The following is a 13,436-nucleotide window of genomic DNA, read 5'->3' as shown; positions in this document are numbered from 1 at the left end:
CTCTAAACCAAACGAAACTTGTATATTTTGCTGATTATTGCTGCTGAAAATGGTCAATTGTTGTCATGTTTTGGCTAATTGATCAGACCAGGAAAAACATATGGAGTACTATATTGCCGAAAGTTATAACAAATCTAAAAGAGTGCAAACAACTGTCCGAGGAGCAAAAGGCATTTGTGGTTGGCCAAACTGAACCAGGATTTCCAGGGCAAAAATCTCGACAACATTCGTGTTTGTTCTTATCATTTCTAGTCAGGTAAAAAAAAATTAGGTTAATATCTTAATTAATACTGCTCGGTACGTATTCAGTAGTACATTAACCGTGCAATGCTGTTGTTTACATCCGAGTATCTCCAATATGGCCGTGCATCCGGGTAACTGACCAAATTCTGACGTAAGTAAAAACCTTCATGTTTTATACTGCCTTTACTTTGTTTTACAAATATAAGGTGCAACTGGTGATTGCAGATTTGAGCTTGAAAGATTACATTTAAAACCAGAAAGAAAATATGAATAATAATATAATGTATAATAAATATATATATAATTGTATTAGTTTTTAATTAGGCTTATTTAAGTTAAAAATATATATTTTACCATACGTTTTGTATACAACTAATAAATATTTTTTTCTCTACTCTTGTATAAATGCATTTTATTTGTCATATGCCTGATAGTTCTGTTCATTCTTGACTTAGCTTGTAGTGATTCCATTAACAGGAAGTTGCACATTAAACTGATGAGACTTTTATTTTGGCGTGATTTGATTGGCTGTTGTTCACTGTTTACAGTGAGGCAAGAAATGATGAACCGCGAACTGTCGAAATCTTCAACCTGCTGAGTCGACATGGCGCTGCAAAGTCCCACCGCTGGATTTAAAACCATAACTGGTTACATTTTACCAGAACGTCAGGCTGTACAGACAAACCAAGAAGACGTCTCAGAAAGTGAAGATGAAGAAGAGGAAGCACAGCCTGAGTTTTTGGACATGAAAGAGATGGACTCGGTCTCATCTGGGGGAAGCATGTTTAAATCTTCAGTGGCAGCGTCAAAAGAAGGTAGAAAAACGAATTTACTAACAAACGTTTGTTATTGTTTGGTTATGTGTTTGTTTTGTCTTCACAAGGTGAGCAGATGAAAAAGTGTTTGCAGCAGTGTCACATTGAAAAACACTTAAGTAAACAGCTGTGTAAACAGCAGAAAATACGTAAAACATGTTTACAGATTACATTGCTACAAGCAACCATGTTTACGTTTTACACGCTTGCAAGTTAGAAAGAAACCATGTTTATATTTTGCGTTGTTATTTGAAACAAGCTATCTACGTTTAAAGGCGTGATAAAAGTATCCACAAGTCATAAAAACATAAAATACATGTATATGTTTTTTTTGTGTAATTGTATTTTATATGGTGTTTTGGCGTAACAAAGAATTCATGTTGTACAATTTACACTGTTGCAAACTACTACGTAGAACAAGCCTCTTTACAATTTACACTGTTTACACAAGTAAAAGATATTTTATATACAGTTTACATAGTTACAAAGTAAGCATGTTTAAAGTAATAATTATGTTGTTAGTAATAAAAATATACACTGTTATGTTTAATCTTTACACTGTTTTACTTAAAATCAACATATTGTGTCTCACTTCTTCAAAAGAAGTAAAGCTTATTTGTATCCCTGGACCACAAAACCAGTCATAAGGTTTTTTTTGTTTTTTTTTTAATTGAGATACATACATCATCTGAAAGCTGAATAAATAAGCTTACATTGATGTATGGTTTATTAGGATATGACAATATTAAAAAATCTGGAATCAGAGGGTGCAAAAAATCTAAATGTGAAAATCACCTTTAAAGTTCTTAGCAATGCATATTACTAATCAGAAATTAAGTTTTGATATATTTACAGTAGGTCATTTACAAAATATTTTCATGGAACATGATCTTAATATCCTAATGATTTTTGGCATAAAATAAAAATGTATAGTTTTGCCCCATACAGTGTATATAAATTATATACATGTATACCTGTTTTTGTTATCCAGGGTCACATATAGTATTTGTATATGGAACAAAATGCTTAATGCATGTCGTATCGTCTTCTTTTGCAGTGCCATTTATGTCCGGTAATAAGACGTATCGGGTTGAAGGCCGTTTTCCCCTCCTTGATCCCTGGTGGGAGGTAACCTGTACAATTCGCCAAGGCCGGCACAAAAATTTTGTCAAAGGCTTCCCCTCCTACAGGCTCCGCACTAATCTGGGATCAGAGGGCCGGTCACTGGTGTCTCTTTTTCTTACAGCATGTGCCCCACTGCCTGACTTTGTTCAAATGTTAATGGAATGGCTGCCCAATGACAGACACGTGGAGCCTGTCAATGTGCTGGACATCCTGCAGGATTTCGAAGATTCATCAGATGAGAATAAAGCTGTGGCTGAACAGCTCAAGTCAGTTGTCAGTCGCTCAGGTTGGAAGATGAATACCATATTTGCAGTACACATAAAATTTGCACATACACATAAAGTGATATTTGGTATAATATTAAAAAAAAAATGTTTTATAGTAAAACAAAAATCGACACTGCTGCATGCATAATCCAGTTGAGGTCAAAAGTTTACATACACCTTGCAGAATCAGCAAAATGTTAATTGTTTTACAAAAACGGGATTGTACAAAATCCATGTTTTTTTTTTTTTTTTTTTTTTAGTACTAACCTAAATCAGATATTTCACATAAAAGATGTTCACATATAGTCCACAGGAGAAAATAGTTTTTATAAAAAATTAAAAGTTCAAAAGTTTACACACACTTGATTCTTAATAGTTTTAATAGCAAGCAGTTTAACTGTTCAGGACAAACAAGGGACTCATAAACGACTATCACTAAACAAAAAAACAGCTGTTGATCAGTCAGGTAACAACACAGTATTAAGAATCAAGTGTATGTAAACTTTTGAACAGGTCGTTTTTATAAATTCAGCTATTATTTTCTCTTGTGGACTATATTTAAATGTATTTTATGTGAAATATCTTATTCAGGTCAGTATTAAATAAAAAAAAATTAAATGTATTTTGTATAATCCCTCTTATTTTGGTAAAATAATGAATATTTTGCAGATTCTGCAAGGTGTGTGTAAACTTTTGACCTCAACTGTAAATATAAGAAAGTGATACTGAAATCATAATCGCATCCTTGTTCTATAAACACAACAGTTGCTTGGGCGCACGTGAGAGTTGCCAGCTTGTACCCTGAAATCATGAAATACTTACCAACATTGCTGCCAGGCCAGTTTATGGACATCATAAACAAAGGAAGGATGGAACCCATGCCGGAAACTTCCGAACAAGATGATCCTACTACACAAAAGCAGAACAATGCAAATGTATTGGCCAAACTTGAGGAGCTCATTAAGACTGAGCCATGGAAGCTGGGCTTCAATTATGTAAGCTTGCTAGTCTGGTTCTTTGGTTTTCCTTCTCTATTTGGTATTGTGTAATATGAATAATTGTCAAACTTTTTCAACAGATCATGTATAAAGAATTACATCTGGTCCGGTGTGAAGCACAAATGGAGGCCTTCAAGCTTTGCTATTTATTTTGGAGTATCCCAGTGCCGCAGCGTAATGCCTTGCTCTTGTATACAGAGCTGAAAAGACACTGCAGAGCCACTGGTAGCACATACGCCGAACTGGAGATGCTGGTGGACAAGGTATTGCGTGAGATGGCACCTGATGGCGCATGGCAAGCTGTGCATTTTCTTGTGGAGCAGGGGGTGCTGATGCAGGAGGGTAAGAAGGTGTCACTTCGGAACCTCTTTGGCTATGAGAAAGGCATTGCCGAATGCTTAAGGGGCCTTGTTGAGGGAGACCCCTGGAAGATCCACTTGGATGTGAGAGAAGTTCTTCGTGAAGCTCAACTGAATAGATTAAGGGCGAAGGCCCGTGAAAAACACAGTATGACTCGTTTGGGGAAATCTAAGGCTGATGCAGAAGCACAAAATGACATTGTTCGTGAGGTTAAGGTTGAGCAGATGGATCTTGGCTTTCCCCAGCCTGGTACTTCAAGCATGGTCCACCACAATGGAGAAACGACAACATGTGAAATTACAAAGCTCACCATTAAGGAGGAAAGTCACACTTCCGACTCAGACTCCTCAGATGACATCGATATTGATCCCTCAACTATAGAGTTAGATGAGGATCAAGTGCGAGCAGCAGAAATGATGTGTGCCAACCCGGTGACGGTGATCAGTGGCAAGGGGGGTTGTGGGAAAACCACTGTGGTCAGCCTGGTTTTTAAGGCGGCCATGGAGCAACAGACAAGTGACAGGGAAGAGGTGCTGCAGGCCTGTGAAGTCTTTCAGAATGACTCTCAGGGGTCCAGTAATGGGCTGCTGCCAGACGTTCAAGAGGAGAAAAAAGATGGTGAAGGGAGTGACGGTGATGAAAAGCCTGTTGAAGTTCTCCTCACTGCTCCTACAGGGAGAGCTGCTTCACTTCTTACTAAAAGAACCGGTTTCACTGCATATACTATGCACCAGGTATAGTCTGCATAACCTGACGTAACCTAACAACTTTACATTACATAGAATGTCATAATATAATTTTACATAACTTAAACATAAAATTTGTACACTAGATGCAATTTAATAACAACTTTACCTTACCTTAACAATACGACATTACATTTCAAAACTTCTGTTTAAACTACATAACATTTCATAACATAATTGTACATAACTTTCAACAGTTTTACACTACATCACAGGATTTAAACAATACATAACATTGCATTTCAACTTTACACTAAATAACATTTCATAGCAACTTTACCTACTACTTTGTTTCATAACTAAACTTTACATAACATTTTACAAATCTTTAACTACATTATTTACATGAAATGTTATAATATAATCTTACATAACTTAAAATCTTTACACTAGATACAATTTAATAACAGCTTACAGTTTTATTCTGGATAACTACATGATTTATACAATACATAACATTACATTTCAACTTAACGTAATTCATAACTTTACAAACAACTTTGTTTCTTCACAACTTTACATAACATTGCATAACACTTTTACGTAACTTCAACAGTTTTACAATACATAATTTTACATTTAAACAATACATAACATTGCATTTCAACTTAACTTTACACTAAATAATATTTCATAACTTAACTTATCTTTATTCTTATCTTAAACTTTACATTTATTACATAAAATGTCACATTATACTTTTACATAACTTAAGCATAAAATGTTACACTTTATAGAATTTAATAACAGCTTAACCTGATTTAAACAATAAATGACATTACATTTCAAAACTTACGGTTACACATTTTATAACATCATTTTACCTAACTTCAACAGTTTTACACTACATGATTTCACATATTTAAACAATACATAACATTGCATTTTTCAATTTAATACTTTGCACTACATAACATTTCATACAACAACTTTACATACAACTTTAGATTTCATAACTTAACTGTACATAGCATCTCATTACAAAACTTTGCAAAACCGTTCTAAACTTTACATTAATTCTATTAATTTTCATAATATAACCTTACATAACTAAAAAAAGTTTTACATTTTACACTAGATACAATTAAATAACAGATGAACATGACTTAAACAATACATGACATTACATTTCAGAACTTATGCTTACACATTAAACAAATTAACTACATAAAAATTCATAATATATTACTAACTCAAACATAACTTGACATTGCATAGAATTTCACAACATTATACATATCACAACATTTTATAACAAAGTTACATATACATAACTTTACACTACATGGTATTTCATGACATTACATTATATTTAAACATTTACATTTATTAAACTTTAGAGAGTAAAGGACATAACATTTCATACATTACACTTGTGGTTAATGCACTTTTGATGTGTTTAATGAATAAATATTGTGCACAAAATATTATTTTAGTATATTCACTGCCATTCACTAATATTTTTAATGAGTGTTTTAAAGAAGTTTCTGAAGGTTGCAAACATCAAGAAAACAGTAATATTGTGAAATATTATTTCAATGTAAAATAGTTTTCTATGTGAAAATATATTAAAATGTAATTTATTCCTGGTGCAAAGCTGAATTTTAGGCATCATTACTCCAGTCTTCAGTGTCACAAGATCCTTCAGAAATCATTGGAAAATGCCTAAAACTCTTTCTTTCAGGTTTTATGGAGTTTCATGAACACCAAAAAAGATCCAAGTGGAAATCCTCAGGCATGGAAGTTCTCAAAAGTACGGGTGCTGGTGGTGGACGAGGGGAGCCTGGTGTCTGTTCAGATCCTTCACTCCATTCTCAGCATGCTTTCCAAACATGCAGAACTCCAGAAGTTCATTCTTTTGGGTAAAGGCATATTGCATTCATTCTTTCTTATTTAGTGCAATGTATTTTATCTGCAACTTTATTCTACAGCTAACTTCTTGTATTACTATTAAACAAACCAAAAAATGTATTTTGTGTCTGCAGGAGATGTGAGGCAACTGCCCAGCATTGAGCCTGGAAACACACTGTATGATCTGTTTGAAGGTCTCAGGAAAGCCCGCTGGGCTATTGAAATGCGGACCAACCATCGTGCCGAGTCTGAGCTTATCGTCAAAAACGCTGGACTGTAAGCAAATAGCTTGTACTCTTAAATCTTTTATGGGGGTTGTATATATATATATATATATATATATATATATTAGGGCCGGGACTTTAACGCGTTAATTTAGATTAATTAATTACACAAAAATAACGCGTTAATTTTTTTAACGCATTTTAATCGCACTTAATTTTGCACCGCGGAACGTTTCTCACTGGATGAGTTTCAGCGGCGGACCAATTATACTGGAGCACCAACTAACAGAATGCGCATATCACCGCAGGACATCGAGCCTCAAGTATCACCTCAATGCTTTTACAGAAGGTCTACCTACCTATAGGGTACCTGAATTTCTGAAATGAAGGCTAGTATATTTCTAAATATCCCAGTGTTTCCCGTACCATCATCTTAGGGGGGCGCGTTTACAATGTCTCCTCCAAGAAAACGGACTGGATCGCGGACTCCATTCATAAAAACCGAATTTACTATAGCGCGGAATGCCACGTAAATTCGTCGATTTTTGGATTGATAAATCAAAAGTTGGTCTGTCACTTAATTCAAATCGCCTTATGGACTAGTGTCTGAAAACTGAAATGCAAAAAGACCGTTTTAATATGAATCCTGCACTGTTTGCCTCTGTATGTTAGAATGGCAGAGACGCGTTTTTTTATACTGCACGCGTGATGCTCCCGTTAATTTTTGGCATTTGTATCTCACATGAACAGATCTCAATCTCCAAAGCTACTGTCAGTGTCACTTTTAACGTTTCATTTGAGAAAACTAGCATCATATCATACTTTACACACGGCAACCTGTCAAAATAAAAGTACGGTTTAACATGAAACAGAGCAATATTCCTATTTAAATAGACAAAAAACAATATATATGATAAAAAATAAATATAACAACAAGATTAACCACTTAATTGTAGAAAAAAATACTATGATTATTATTATGTATTGATTTTAACAGAAAACCTCTGTTTGTTTGCCAAAAATTAAAAAGGTTTATTTTTCATTTGATTAAAAATAAATAAATGTTTATGCTTTCATTTGTTTATGAGAAAAATTAAAACAATAATTTATTTAAAAAAAAATAGCAAAAGATTGTAAAGCCCTATTGTTCAAAATGTTAAAATAGAGAGTTTTGGATTTATTTTTTAACTGAAATAAATGTTTTCGTTATGGGAAACGCTGTATCCTATTGCTACAGTTAATGGCAATATTGCACCGGTCTGTTGGACTTGGTTGAACAAAAATAAACAATATTTTGTTGCTTCAGTTTATGTATTCAGTCATTATTCAATGGTAACTAAAAATCCATATGAAAAAACTTACTTCTCACTGTTCTCAGGTCAAATATTTATATGCGATTAAAATGCGATTAATTTCGATTAATTAATTACAAAGCCTCTGATTAATTAGATTAATTTTTTTAATCGAGTCCCGGCCCTAATATATATATATAAACTTCCTAGTTTTACTTCCTTAGTGGTTTGTAGACTGTTGTGTGTGTAGGTGTGTTTATGTAATATGAACAAATAGAGTCAAACCGTTATTCATTTATTAATTTATGAATCCTACTGGTGTTATTTCACTATTACACGTTCAGCATCTCAGACATGGGGAAAAAAAAACATTACAGTCCTCTGGAGTTTGATGCCACCATAAACATGAAGAGACCTTCCAAAGTGCCAGCTGACAAAAGGTTTATTTTTGTGAAAACCTGTGGTGACAACGATAGATTTGGTAAGTGAGCAGTTATGGAATATGTGAAAAATGTTGATGTTTTTTAAATTGTATTTGTTCTTTTCGTAACTCTCAGGAACCGTAGAATGATGTGTAGTGTTTACACTATGAATGTGCCTCAGAAGCACATCCATTGCATTTGCAGTGAAGGTGTGAACCTGAAGGCCCATACAATCAGAATAACAAAAGAAACACACTTGGATCACTTCTTGGTTCCTGTATGTCTAGCAATATTGAAGGTTTTCAATGGAGAGTTCCTGAAAATGCACTTCCTGTCATATGTGACACCTTCAACACTTTCTTTGGGTTGAGATCAATCAATCCAGAAGCTACACAGCCATCTACAATACATTTCATTCCCCACAAGCACCTCAGTGCAACTTTATTTTCACTGCAATTAGAATTTGAATACATTGTTGAAGTGCCAAAACAGTAGAAGATCTAACACTGACCAATAACAAAAGCTCTTACCTCACAATATTGGATGCTTTAAAATTTTAGGTATTCATTATAATGGGTAGAAAAGTATGTATTTGAAGTTTATTTATTCGTATTTTGCTGCATAGACCTCCAGAACGCCATTACATACTTACTTAACGAAGCTCCTGGACTAGAGGATGATAAATTGTCACAATTTGTGGCTTTCAGGAGGTAAGACAGATTTCACTTTTTTCACACTGTGCTGAGATTTTAGTCTTTTTTTTTTTTTTTTTTTTTTTTAGCAAATGTTGATATCGAAGCTGAAGTTGTTCTTATTGTTCACAGGATGGACTGCGACTTGATCAATGAGCTTTGTTGCAAGCATTATTCTAAACATATCACAAGGTGTGTACATTTTTTATGGCTTTATGGGTTACATTTTTAGCAGAATATTTTGGTTTTAATATTCAGTTTCATTCATTTCAGGATTTCCAAAGCTAAATTGAACTTCCAACCAAAAGATAAAGTTTGCTGCACTAAGAATGGCTATGTCACAGACCATGACAAAGAGCAAGAAGGGACCTTTGATACTGCCAGAGCTGTACATGATAGCGCTAGATCTTCCCATGATAATGCCGGGAGCCAGAACCAAAATGAACAGATGAAAGAGAAAAAAGAGCGACTGTGCAATGGGGAAATTTTCTTCATTAAAGAGGTACTGATGTTTTTCTCAGTTAATATATGGTTTCATTTAATAATTCCAAAATTCTGCCTTAAGAAATATTGACTTCTTATGTTTTTAAATGCTTGGTTTTTAGTATGCACAATAAGGTAATTAATTCCTCCTAGAGCTTTACTATATCTTTTATAACCGATCTGACTTACGGTTGTCGTAAACCCGAATATCAAAATAACCAATAATGCCATAGGTTTTCATTGAGGGAGTGAAAACTTTTGAACAGCTAGACGCATGGTGTATTTAAGTTGTCTAGTGCTATAGCAAAGCTTAACTCCCTACTGCAAAAAAAAAAAAACTAAGTATAGCTGCTTTGGTTGGTCTCCCAGGCTGGTTTTAAAGTGGTTTTGGTTACTTTTTAGCTGGTCAAACTGGAAAATTGCTACCAAGCTTAAACCAGCTACTTTCAGCTTAAACCAGTTATACTAGACAACCAACCTAGGCTGGTTTTAGCTGTTTTGTTTACTAAATCAACTGGTTGAAAACTGTTATTTTCAGTTGTTACGTTTGCTTAATTAGCTGATTTTAGCTGTTGTTACTAAATCAGCTGGTTTTATTGTTTTTTTTTAACTGTGTTTTATTAAATCAGCTGAGATTTTTGTTGTTAAATCAGTTGGGTTTAGCAGGTTTTTAACTGTTTTTGCTTTTTTTTGCTGTTTTGTTTCTACTGTATCAACTGGTTTTAGCTGGTTTTTAACTTTGTTGTTTGCTAAATCAGCTGGTTTCAGTTTTTTTTGAGGCTGTTTTTGGTAAATTAGCTGTTTTGATCTGTTTTTAATTTAAAAATTTTTTTTTCAAATTCAGCTAGTTTTAGCTAAATGATCTGGTTTTAGCTGTTAAATCAACTGCTTTTATCTGCTAAATTAGGTGCAATTTTTTTACTTAATCAGCTGGTTTTAACTGTTTTTGCTAAATCTTTAGCTGTTTTTTTTTACTGAATCAACTGCTTTAAGCTAGTTGTTAACCGTTTTTGTTGTTTTTGCAAAATTAGCAGTTTTTTAAACTAAATTAGCTGTTTTTTGCTAAATATTTAAATATTTTGCTAAAAAAATTTAGATGCAAAATCAACAGAATGTAGCTGTTTTCTAACATAATCAGCTGGTTTTAAGATGGATTTTACAAGAGCTTTAAACTTTCAGGCTAGGCTTTCTTAACCCCTTAGCGTTCCAACGTTCCACCATTCACCAGCGGGACGTTTTACATTAAGTTTAGTTTGACAGGAATGCTAAGGGGTTAAGCCAACCTCAACTGGGTTTAGCTGGTTTTAACTTTTTTTTTGTTAAATCAGCTGGCTTTAGCTGCTTTCTTGACTGAATCAACTGGGTTTAACTGTTTTTAACTTTTATTTTTTAAATCATCTGGCTTTAGCTGCTTTCTTTACTGAAACAACTGGTTTTAGTTGGTTGTTAATTTTTTTGTGCTTAACTTTTTTCTGCTTTTGCTAAATTGCCTAGTTTTAGCTGTTTGTGTTTACTAAATCAGTTTTAGCTGTTTTTAACTAAATCAGTTGGTTTTAAGCTGTTTGTTACAACTGCTTGAAAATTTCAGGCTAGGCTTTCTCAAGCCAACTTCAAAGTTTGTTCTCAATCTTTACTCATCTAGTTTAACTTGCCTTTGTTGTTCTACATTAATCACAGGATGTGACTAAGGAGGACACTGGAAAAAAAAGGAAAATGATGCGCTTCTTGACGCTTGATGATGACAATGGACGCGTGGTGACTTGTAACTACAGGGAGCTACAGAGAGAGTGCAAACTGCGCCATGCGTGGGCAAGAACCATTCACACCTTTCAGGTACTGACACTTATTGTTCCTCTACACCTGAGATTAGCATTTGTTTCAACTTCATGCAGCTAATTTGTTTTCTCATTTAGGGCTCGGAGGCCGAAACGATTGTGTATGTTCTTGGAGACAGCCCTGCTCAAAACTGGCAGCACGTATACACAGCAGTGACACGCGGCCAGAAGCGTGTGTATGTGGTCGGTAGAGAGCGTGATCTAGAAGGAGCCATCAAGAGATGGATCATCCCTCGTAACACACGGTTGTGTCGCTTCGTCACGAATGTAGTTTGCCAACAAGGTCCTGATGACTCTTTGACACAGTCTGCCTGCAGTCAAGTAGAAACTCCTGTGAACCATGGTTTCGGGCCTTCGCATTCTACACCAGTGGCTTCGCAGACTCCCAGTGGCACACAGAAGGTCTCCAGACCTTCATGCGTACGACACCTCTACAAGGAGGAAAATGGACAAAGCCATCAAACGTCTAATGTCTCTTTAGAAGATGATGTGGCATTCAGTCAAACCTACTCTTGGTCGCCTATGGACAGTTGTGCTGAGCCAGTCAAAGTACAAAATGAAAATGCATCCGAATTAAAAAATGCATCCAATCATGTTGAAGATGCAACACTGTTAGCGCCAATCGCCTCTTCCTCAAATGAATGCAGTAGAGGCTCTAAACGGATTATTCCTGTGGACATATGCACTACGCCAACTAAACAACAGAAGGTAATGAATGCCCTAGAACATCTGGAAATGATAAACAACAAATGTGCAATTGTGTAACTGTGATCAAAAAACTATTTTACTGGATGCTTTATAGATGAAGATTTTATTGATCTCTGATCTCAAGGCTTTATTTGCCACATGCACATTGTTGCAAATGCATTATGATGATGAAAAACCTGTATTTGCACAAATAAAGTAAAAAAAAAAAGTGCAAAAAGTTGTCCATGTAATAGCCATGAACTCAACTGAATGTGCAAAAATAACCATTTTAACGGAATGGTGTGTCAGATCTTTGTTTAAGAGTATAAAATACATTGAGCATTTATTTCAAAATATGTAATATAGAAACTAAGTTGAATACTAAAGGTTTTTGGCTGAATGTGCATAACATTCTCTGATCTCCTCTTCAGCAAACCACTTCAGAAGAGTCTCCGCTGGCCAGCTCAAGGCTGAGGCTTCTGTCCATTTCAAGTCCCAGACCCAAATCTGGCAGACAGCTCTTCTCAGACAATTCAGTTCACAAGGAACAGCCTTAAGAGTGGTCAGTGCCAGACCCAACATGCCAGAGTTGGAAGGAACTCAAATGAATGCAGTTTATTTGGTTTTTCAAAAGATTTGGATGAGCACAAGTTAGCTTTTTACATAGTGATTACATCATTTAAAATGGTACTTTATTGTATAATAATCATAAGAAAAAAACTGTATGCTATTGTGGCTCTGTGAAAGAAATGTGTGAATTCCATCTGCTGGCAGGCATCTTTAGAAAAGGAATACTCTTAAATCATATTTTGGTAACAGTTGAGTAAAAGAAGTATAAAATCTGAAATCCAAAGTGCCATTTTACCATATGTAAATCAGTCATAACTCATGCTTGTTAATCATTTTAAAACACTTTTATGTATTTATCTTTTATCTTACTGGCAAACTTATTAAGGTACAAACATGTCATGCTGGATAATTTATTTTTTAAATTCCGTTAATGTTTATATAATGTAAATCAGAGTTTTCTGTCTATTAGGACCAGCTCAATATTTAGATTCAAGATTGAAGAGTTTATGATGCCTTAACTGTGAGTGTGCACTTTAAAATCTCAATAAGGTTTGTTTGGTCATTGTATTTTTAATGTTGGCATAATTTCACATGACAGGTTTATTTCAAACGCTCAGTATGACAATTTTCTTACAATAAACCAGACTGAACAGTTGCGTTTGTTTAATTTTTAGCAAAAGTTTACATACATCTTGCAGAATCTGTAAAATGTTAATTATTTAAGCAAAATAATAAGACGTTTAGTCCATAAGAGAAAATAATAGTTTACATACACTTGATTCTTAATACTGTGTTGTTACCTGAATTATTTTTTTATTGATAGTTTT

General features: G+C 34.4%; 1 protein-coding gene across 1 annotated transcript; it reads left to right on the top strand.

The window, feature by feature from the left end:
• Window positions 1–805: 805 nt before the first annotated feature.
• helb (helicase (DNA) B) lies at window positions 806–13,264 on the top strand. Its single transcript, XM_073838168.1, has 13 exons — window positions 806–1,058; window positions 2,116–2,469; window positions 3,215–3,444; window positions 3,528–4,541; window positions 6,238–6,415; window positions 6,539–6,680; window positions 8,265–8,401; window positions 8,968–9,052; window positions 9,167–9,226; window positions 9,308–9,536; window positions 11,195–11,350; window positions 11,431–12,060; window positions 12,471–13,264. The coding sequence occupies exons 1-13, from the start codon at window positions 848–850 to the stop codon at window positions 12,594–12,596; spliced, it is 3,552 nt and encodes a 1,183-aa protein (XP_073694269.1). The 5' UTR covers window positions 806–847; the 3' UTR covers window positions 12,597–13,264.
• The last annotated feature ends 172 nt before the right edge of the window (window positions 13,265–13,436 follow it).

The sequence above is a fragment of the Garra rufa genome, chromosome 4, assembly GCF_049309525.1.
Source record: "Garra rufa chromosome 4, GarRuf1.0, whole genome shotgun sequence".
Lineage (NCBI taxonomy): Eukaryota > Metazoa > Chordata > Actinopteri > Cypriniformes > Cyprinidae > Garra > Garra rufa.
This window is presented reverse-complemented; position numbering and strand designations above follow the sequence as displayed.

Excerpts from the sequence above, each read along its gene's own strand:
- helb (XM_073838168.1), top strand. The coding sequence starts at position 848 with ATGGCGCTGCAAAGTCCCACCGCTGGATTTAAAACCATAACTGGTTAC. Across the intron at positions 1,059-2,115 it reads AGTGGCAGCGTCAAAAGAAG|TGCCATTTATGTCCGGTAAT; the intron begins GTAGAAAAACGA and ends CTTCTTTTGCAG. Across the intron at positions 4,542-6,237 it reads CTGCATATACTATGCACCAG|GTTTTATGGAGTTTCATGAA; the intron begins GTATAGTCTGCA and ends TCTTTCTTTCAG.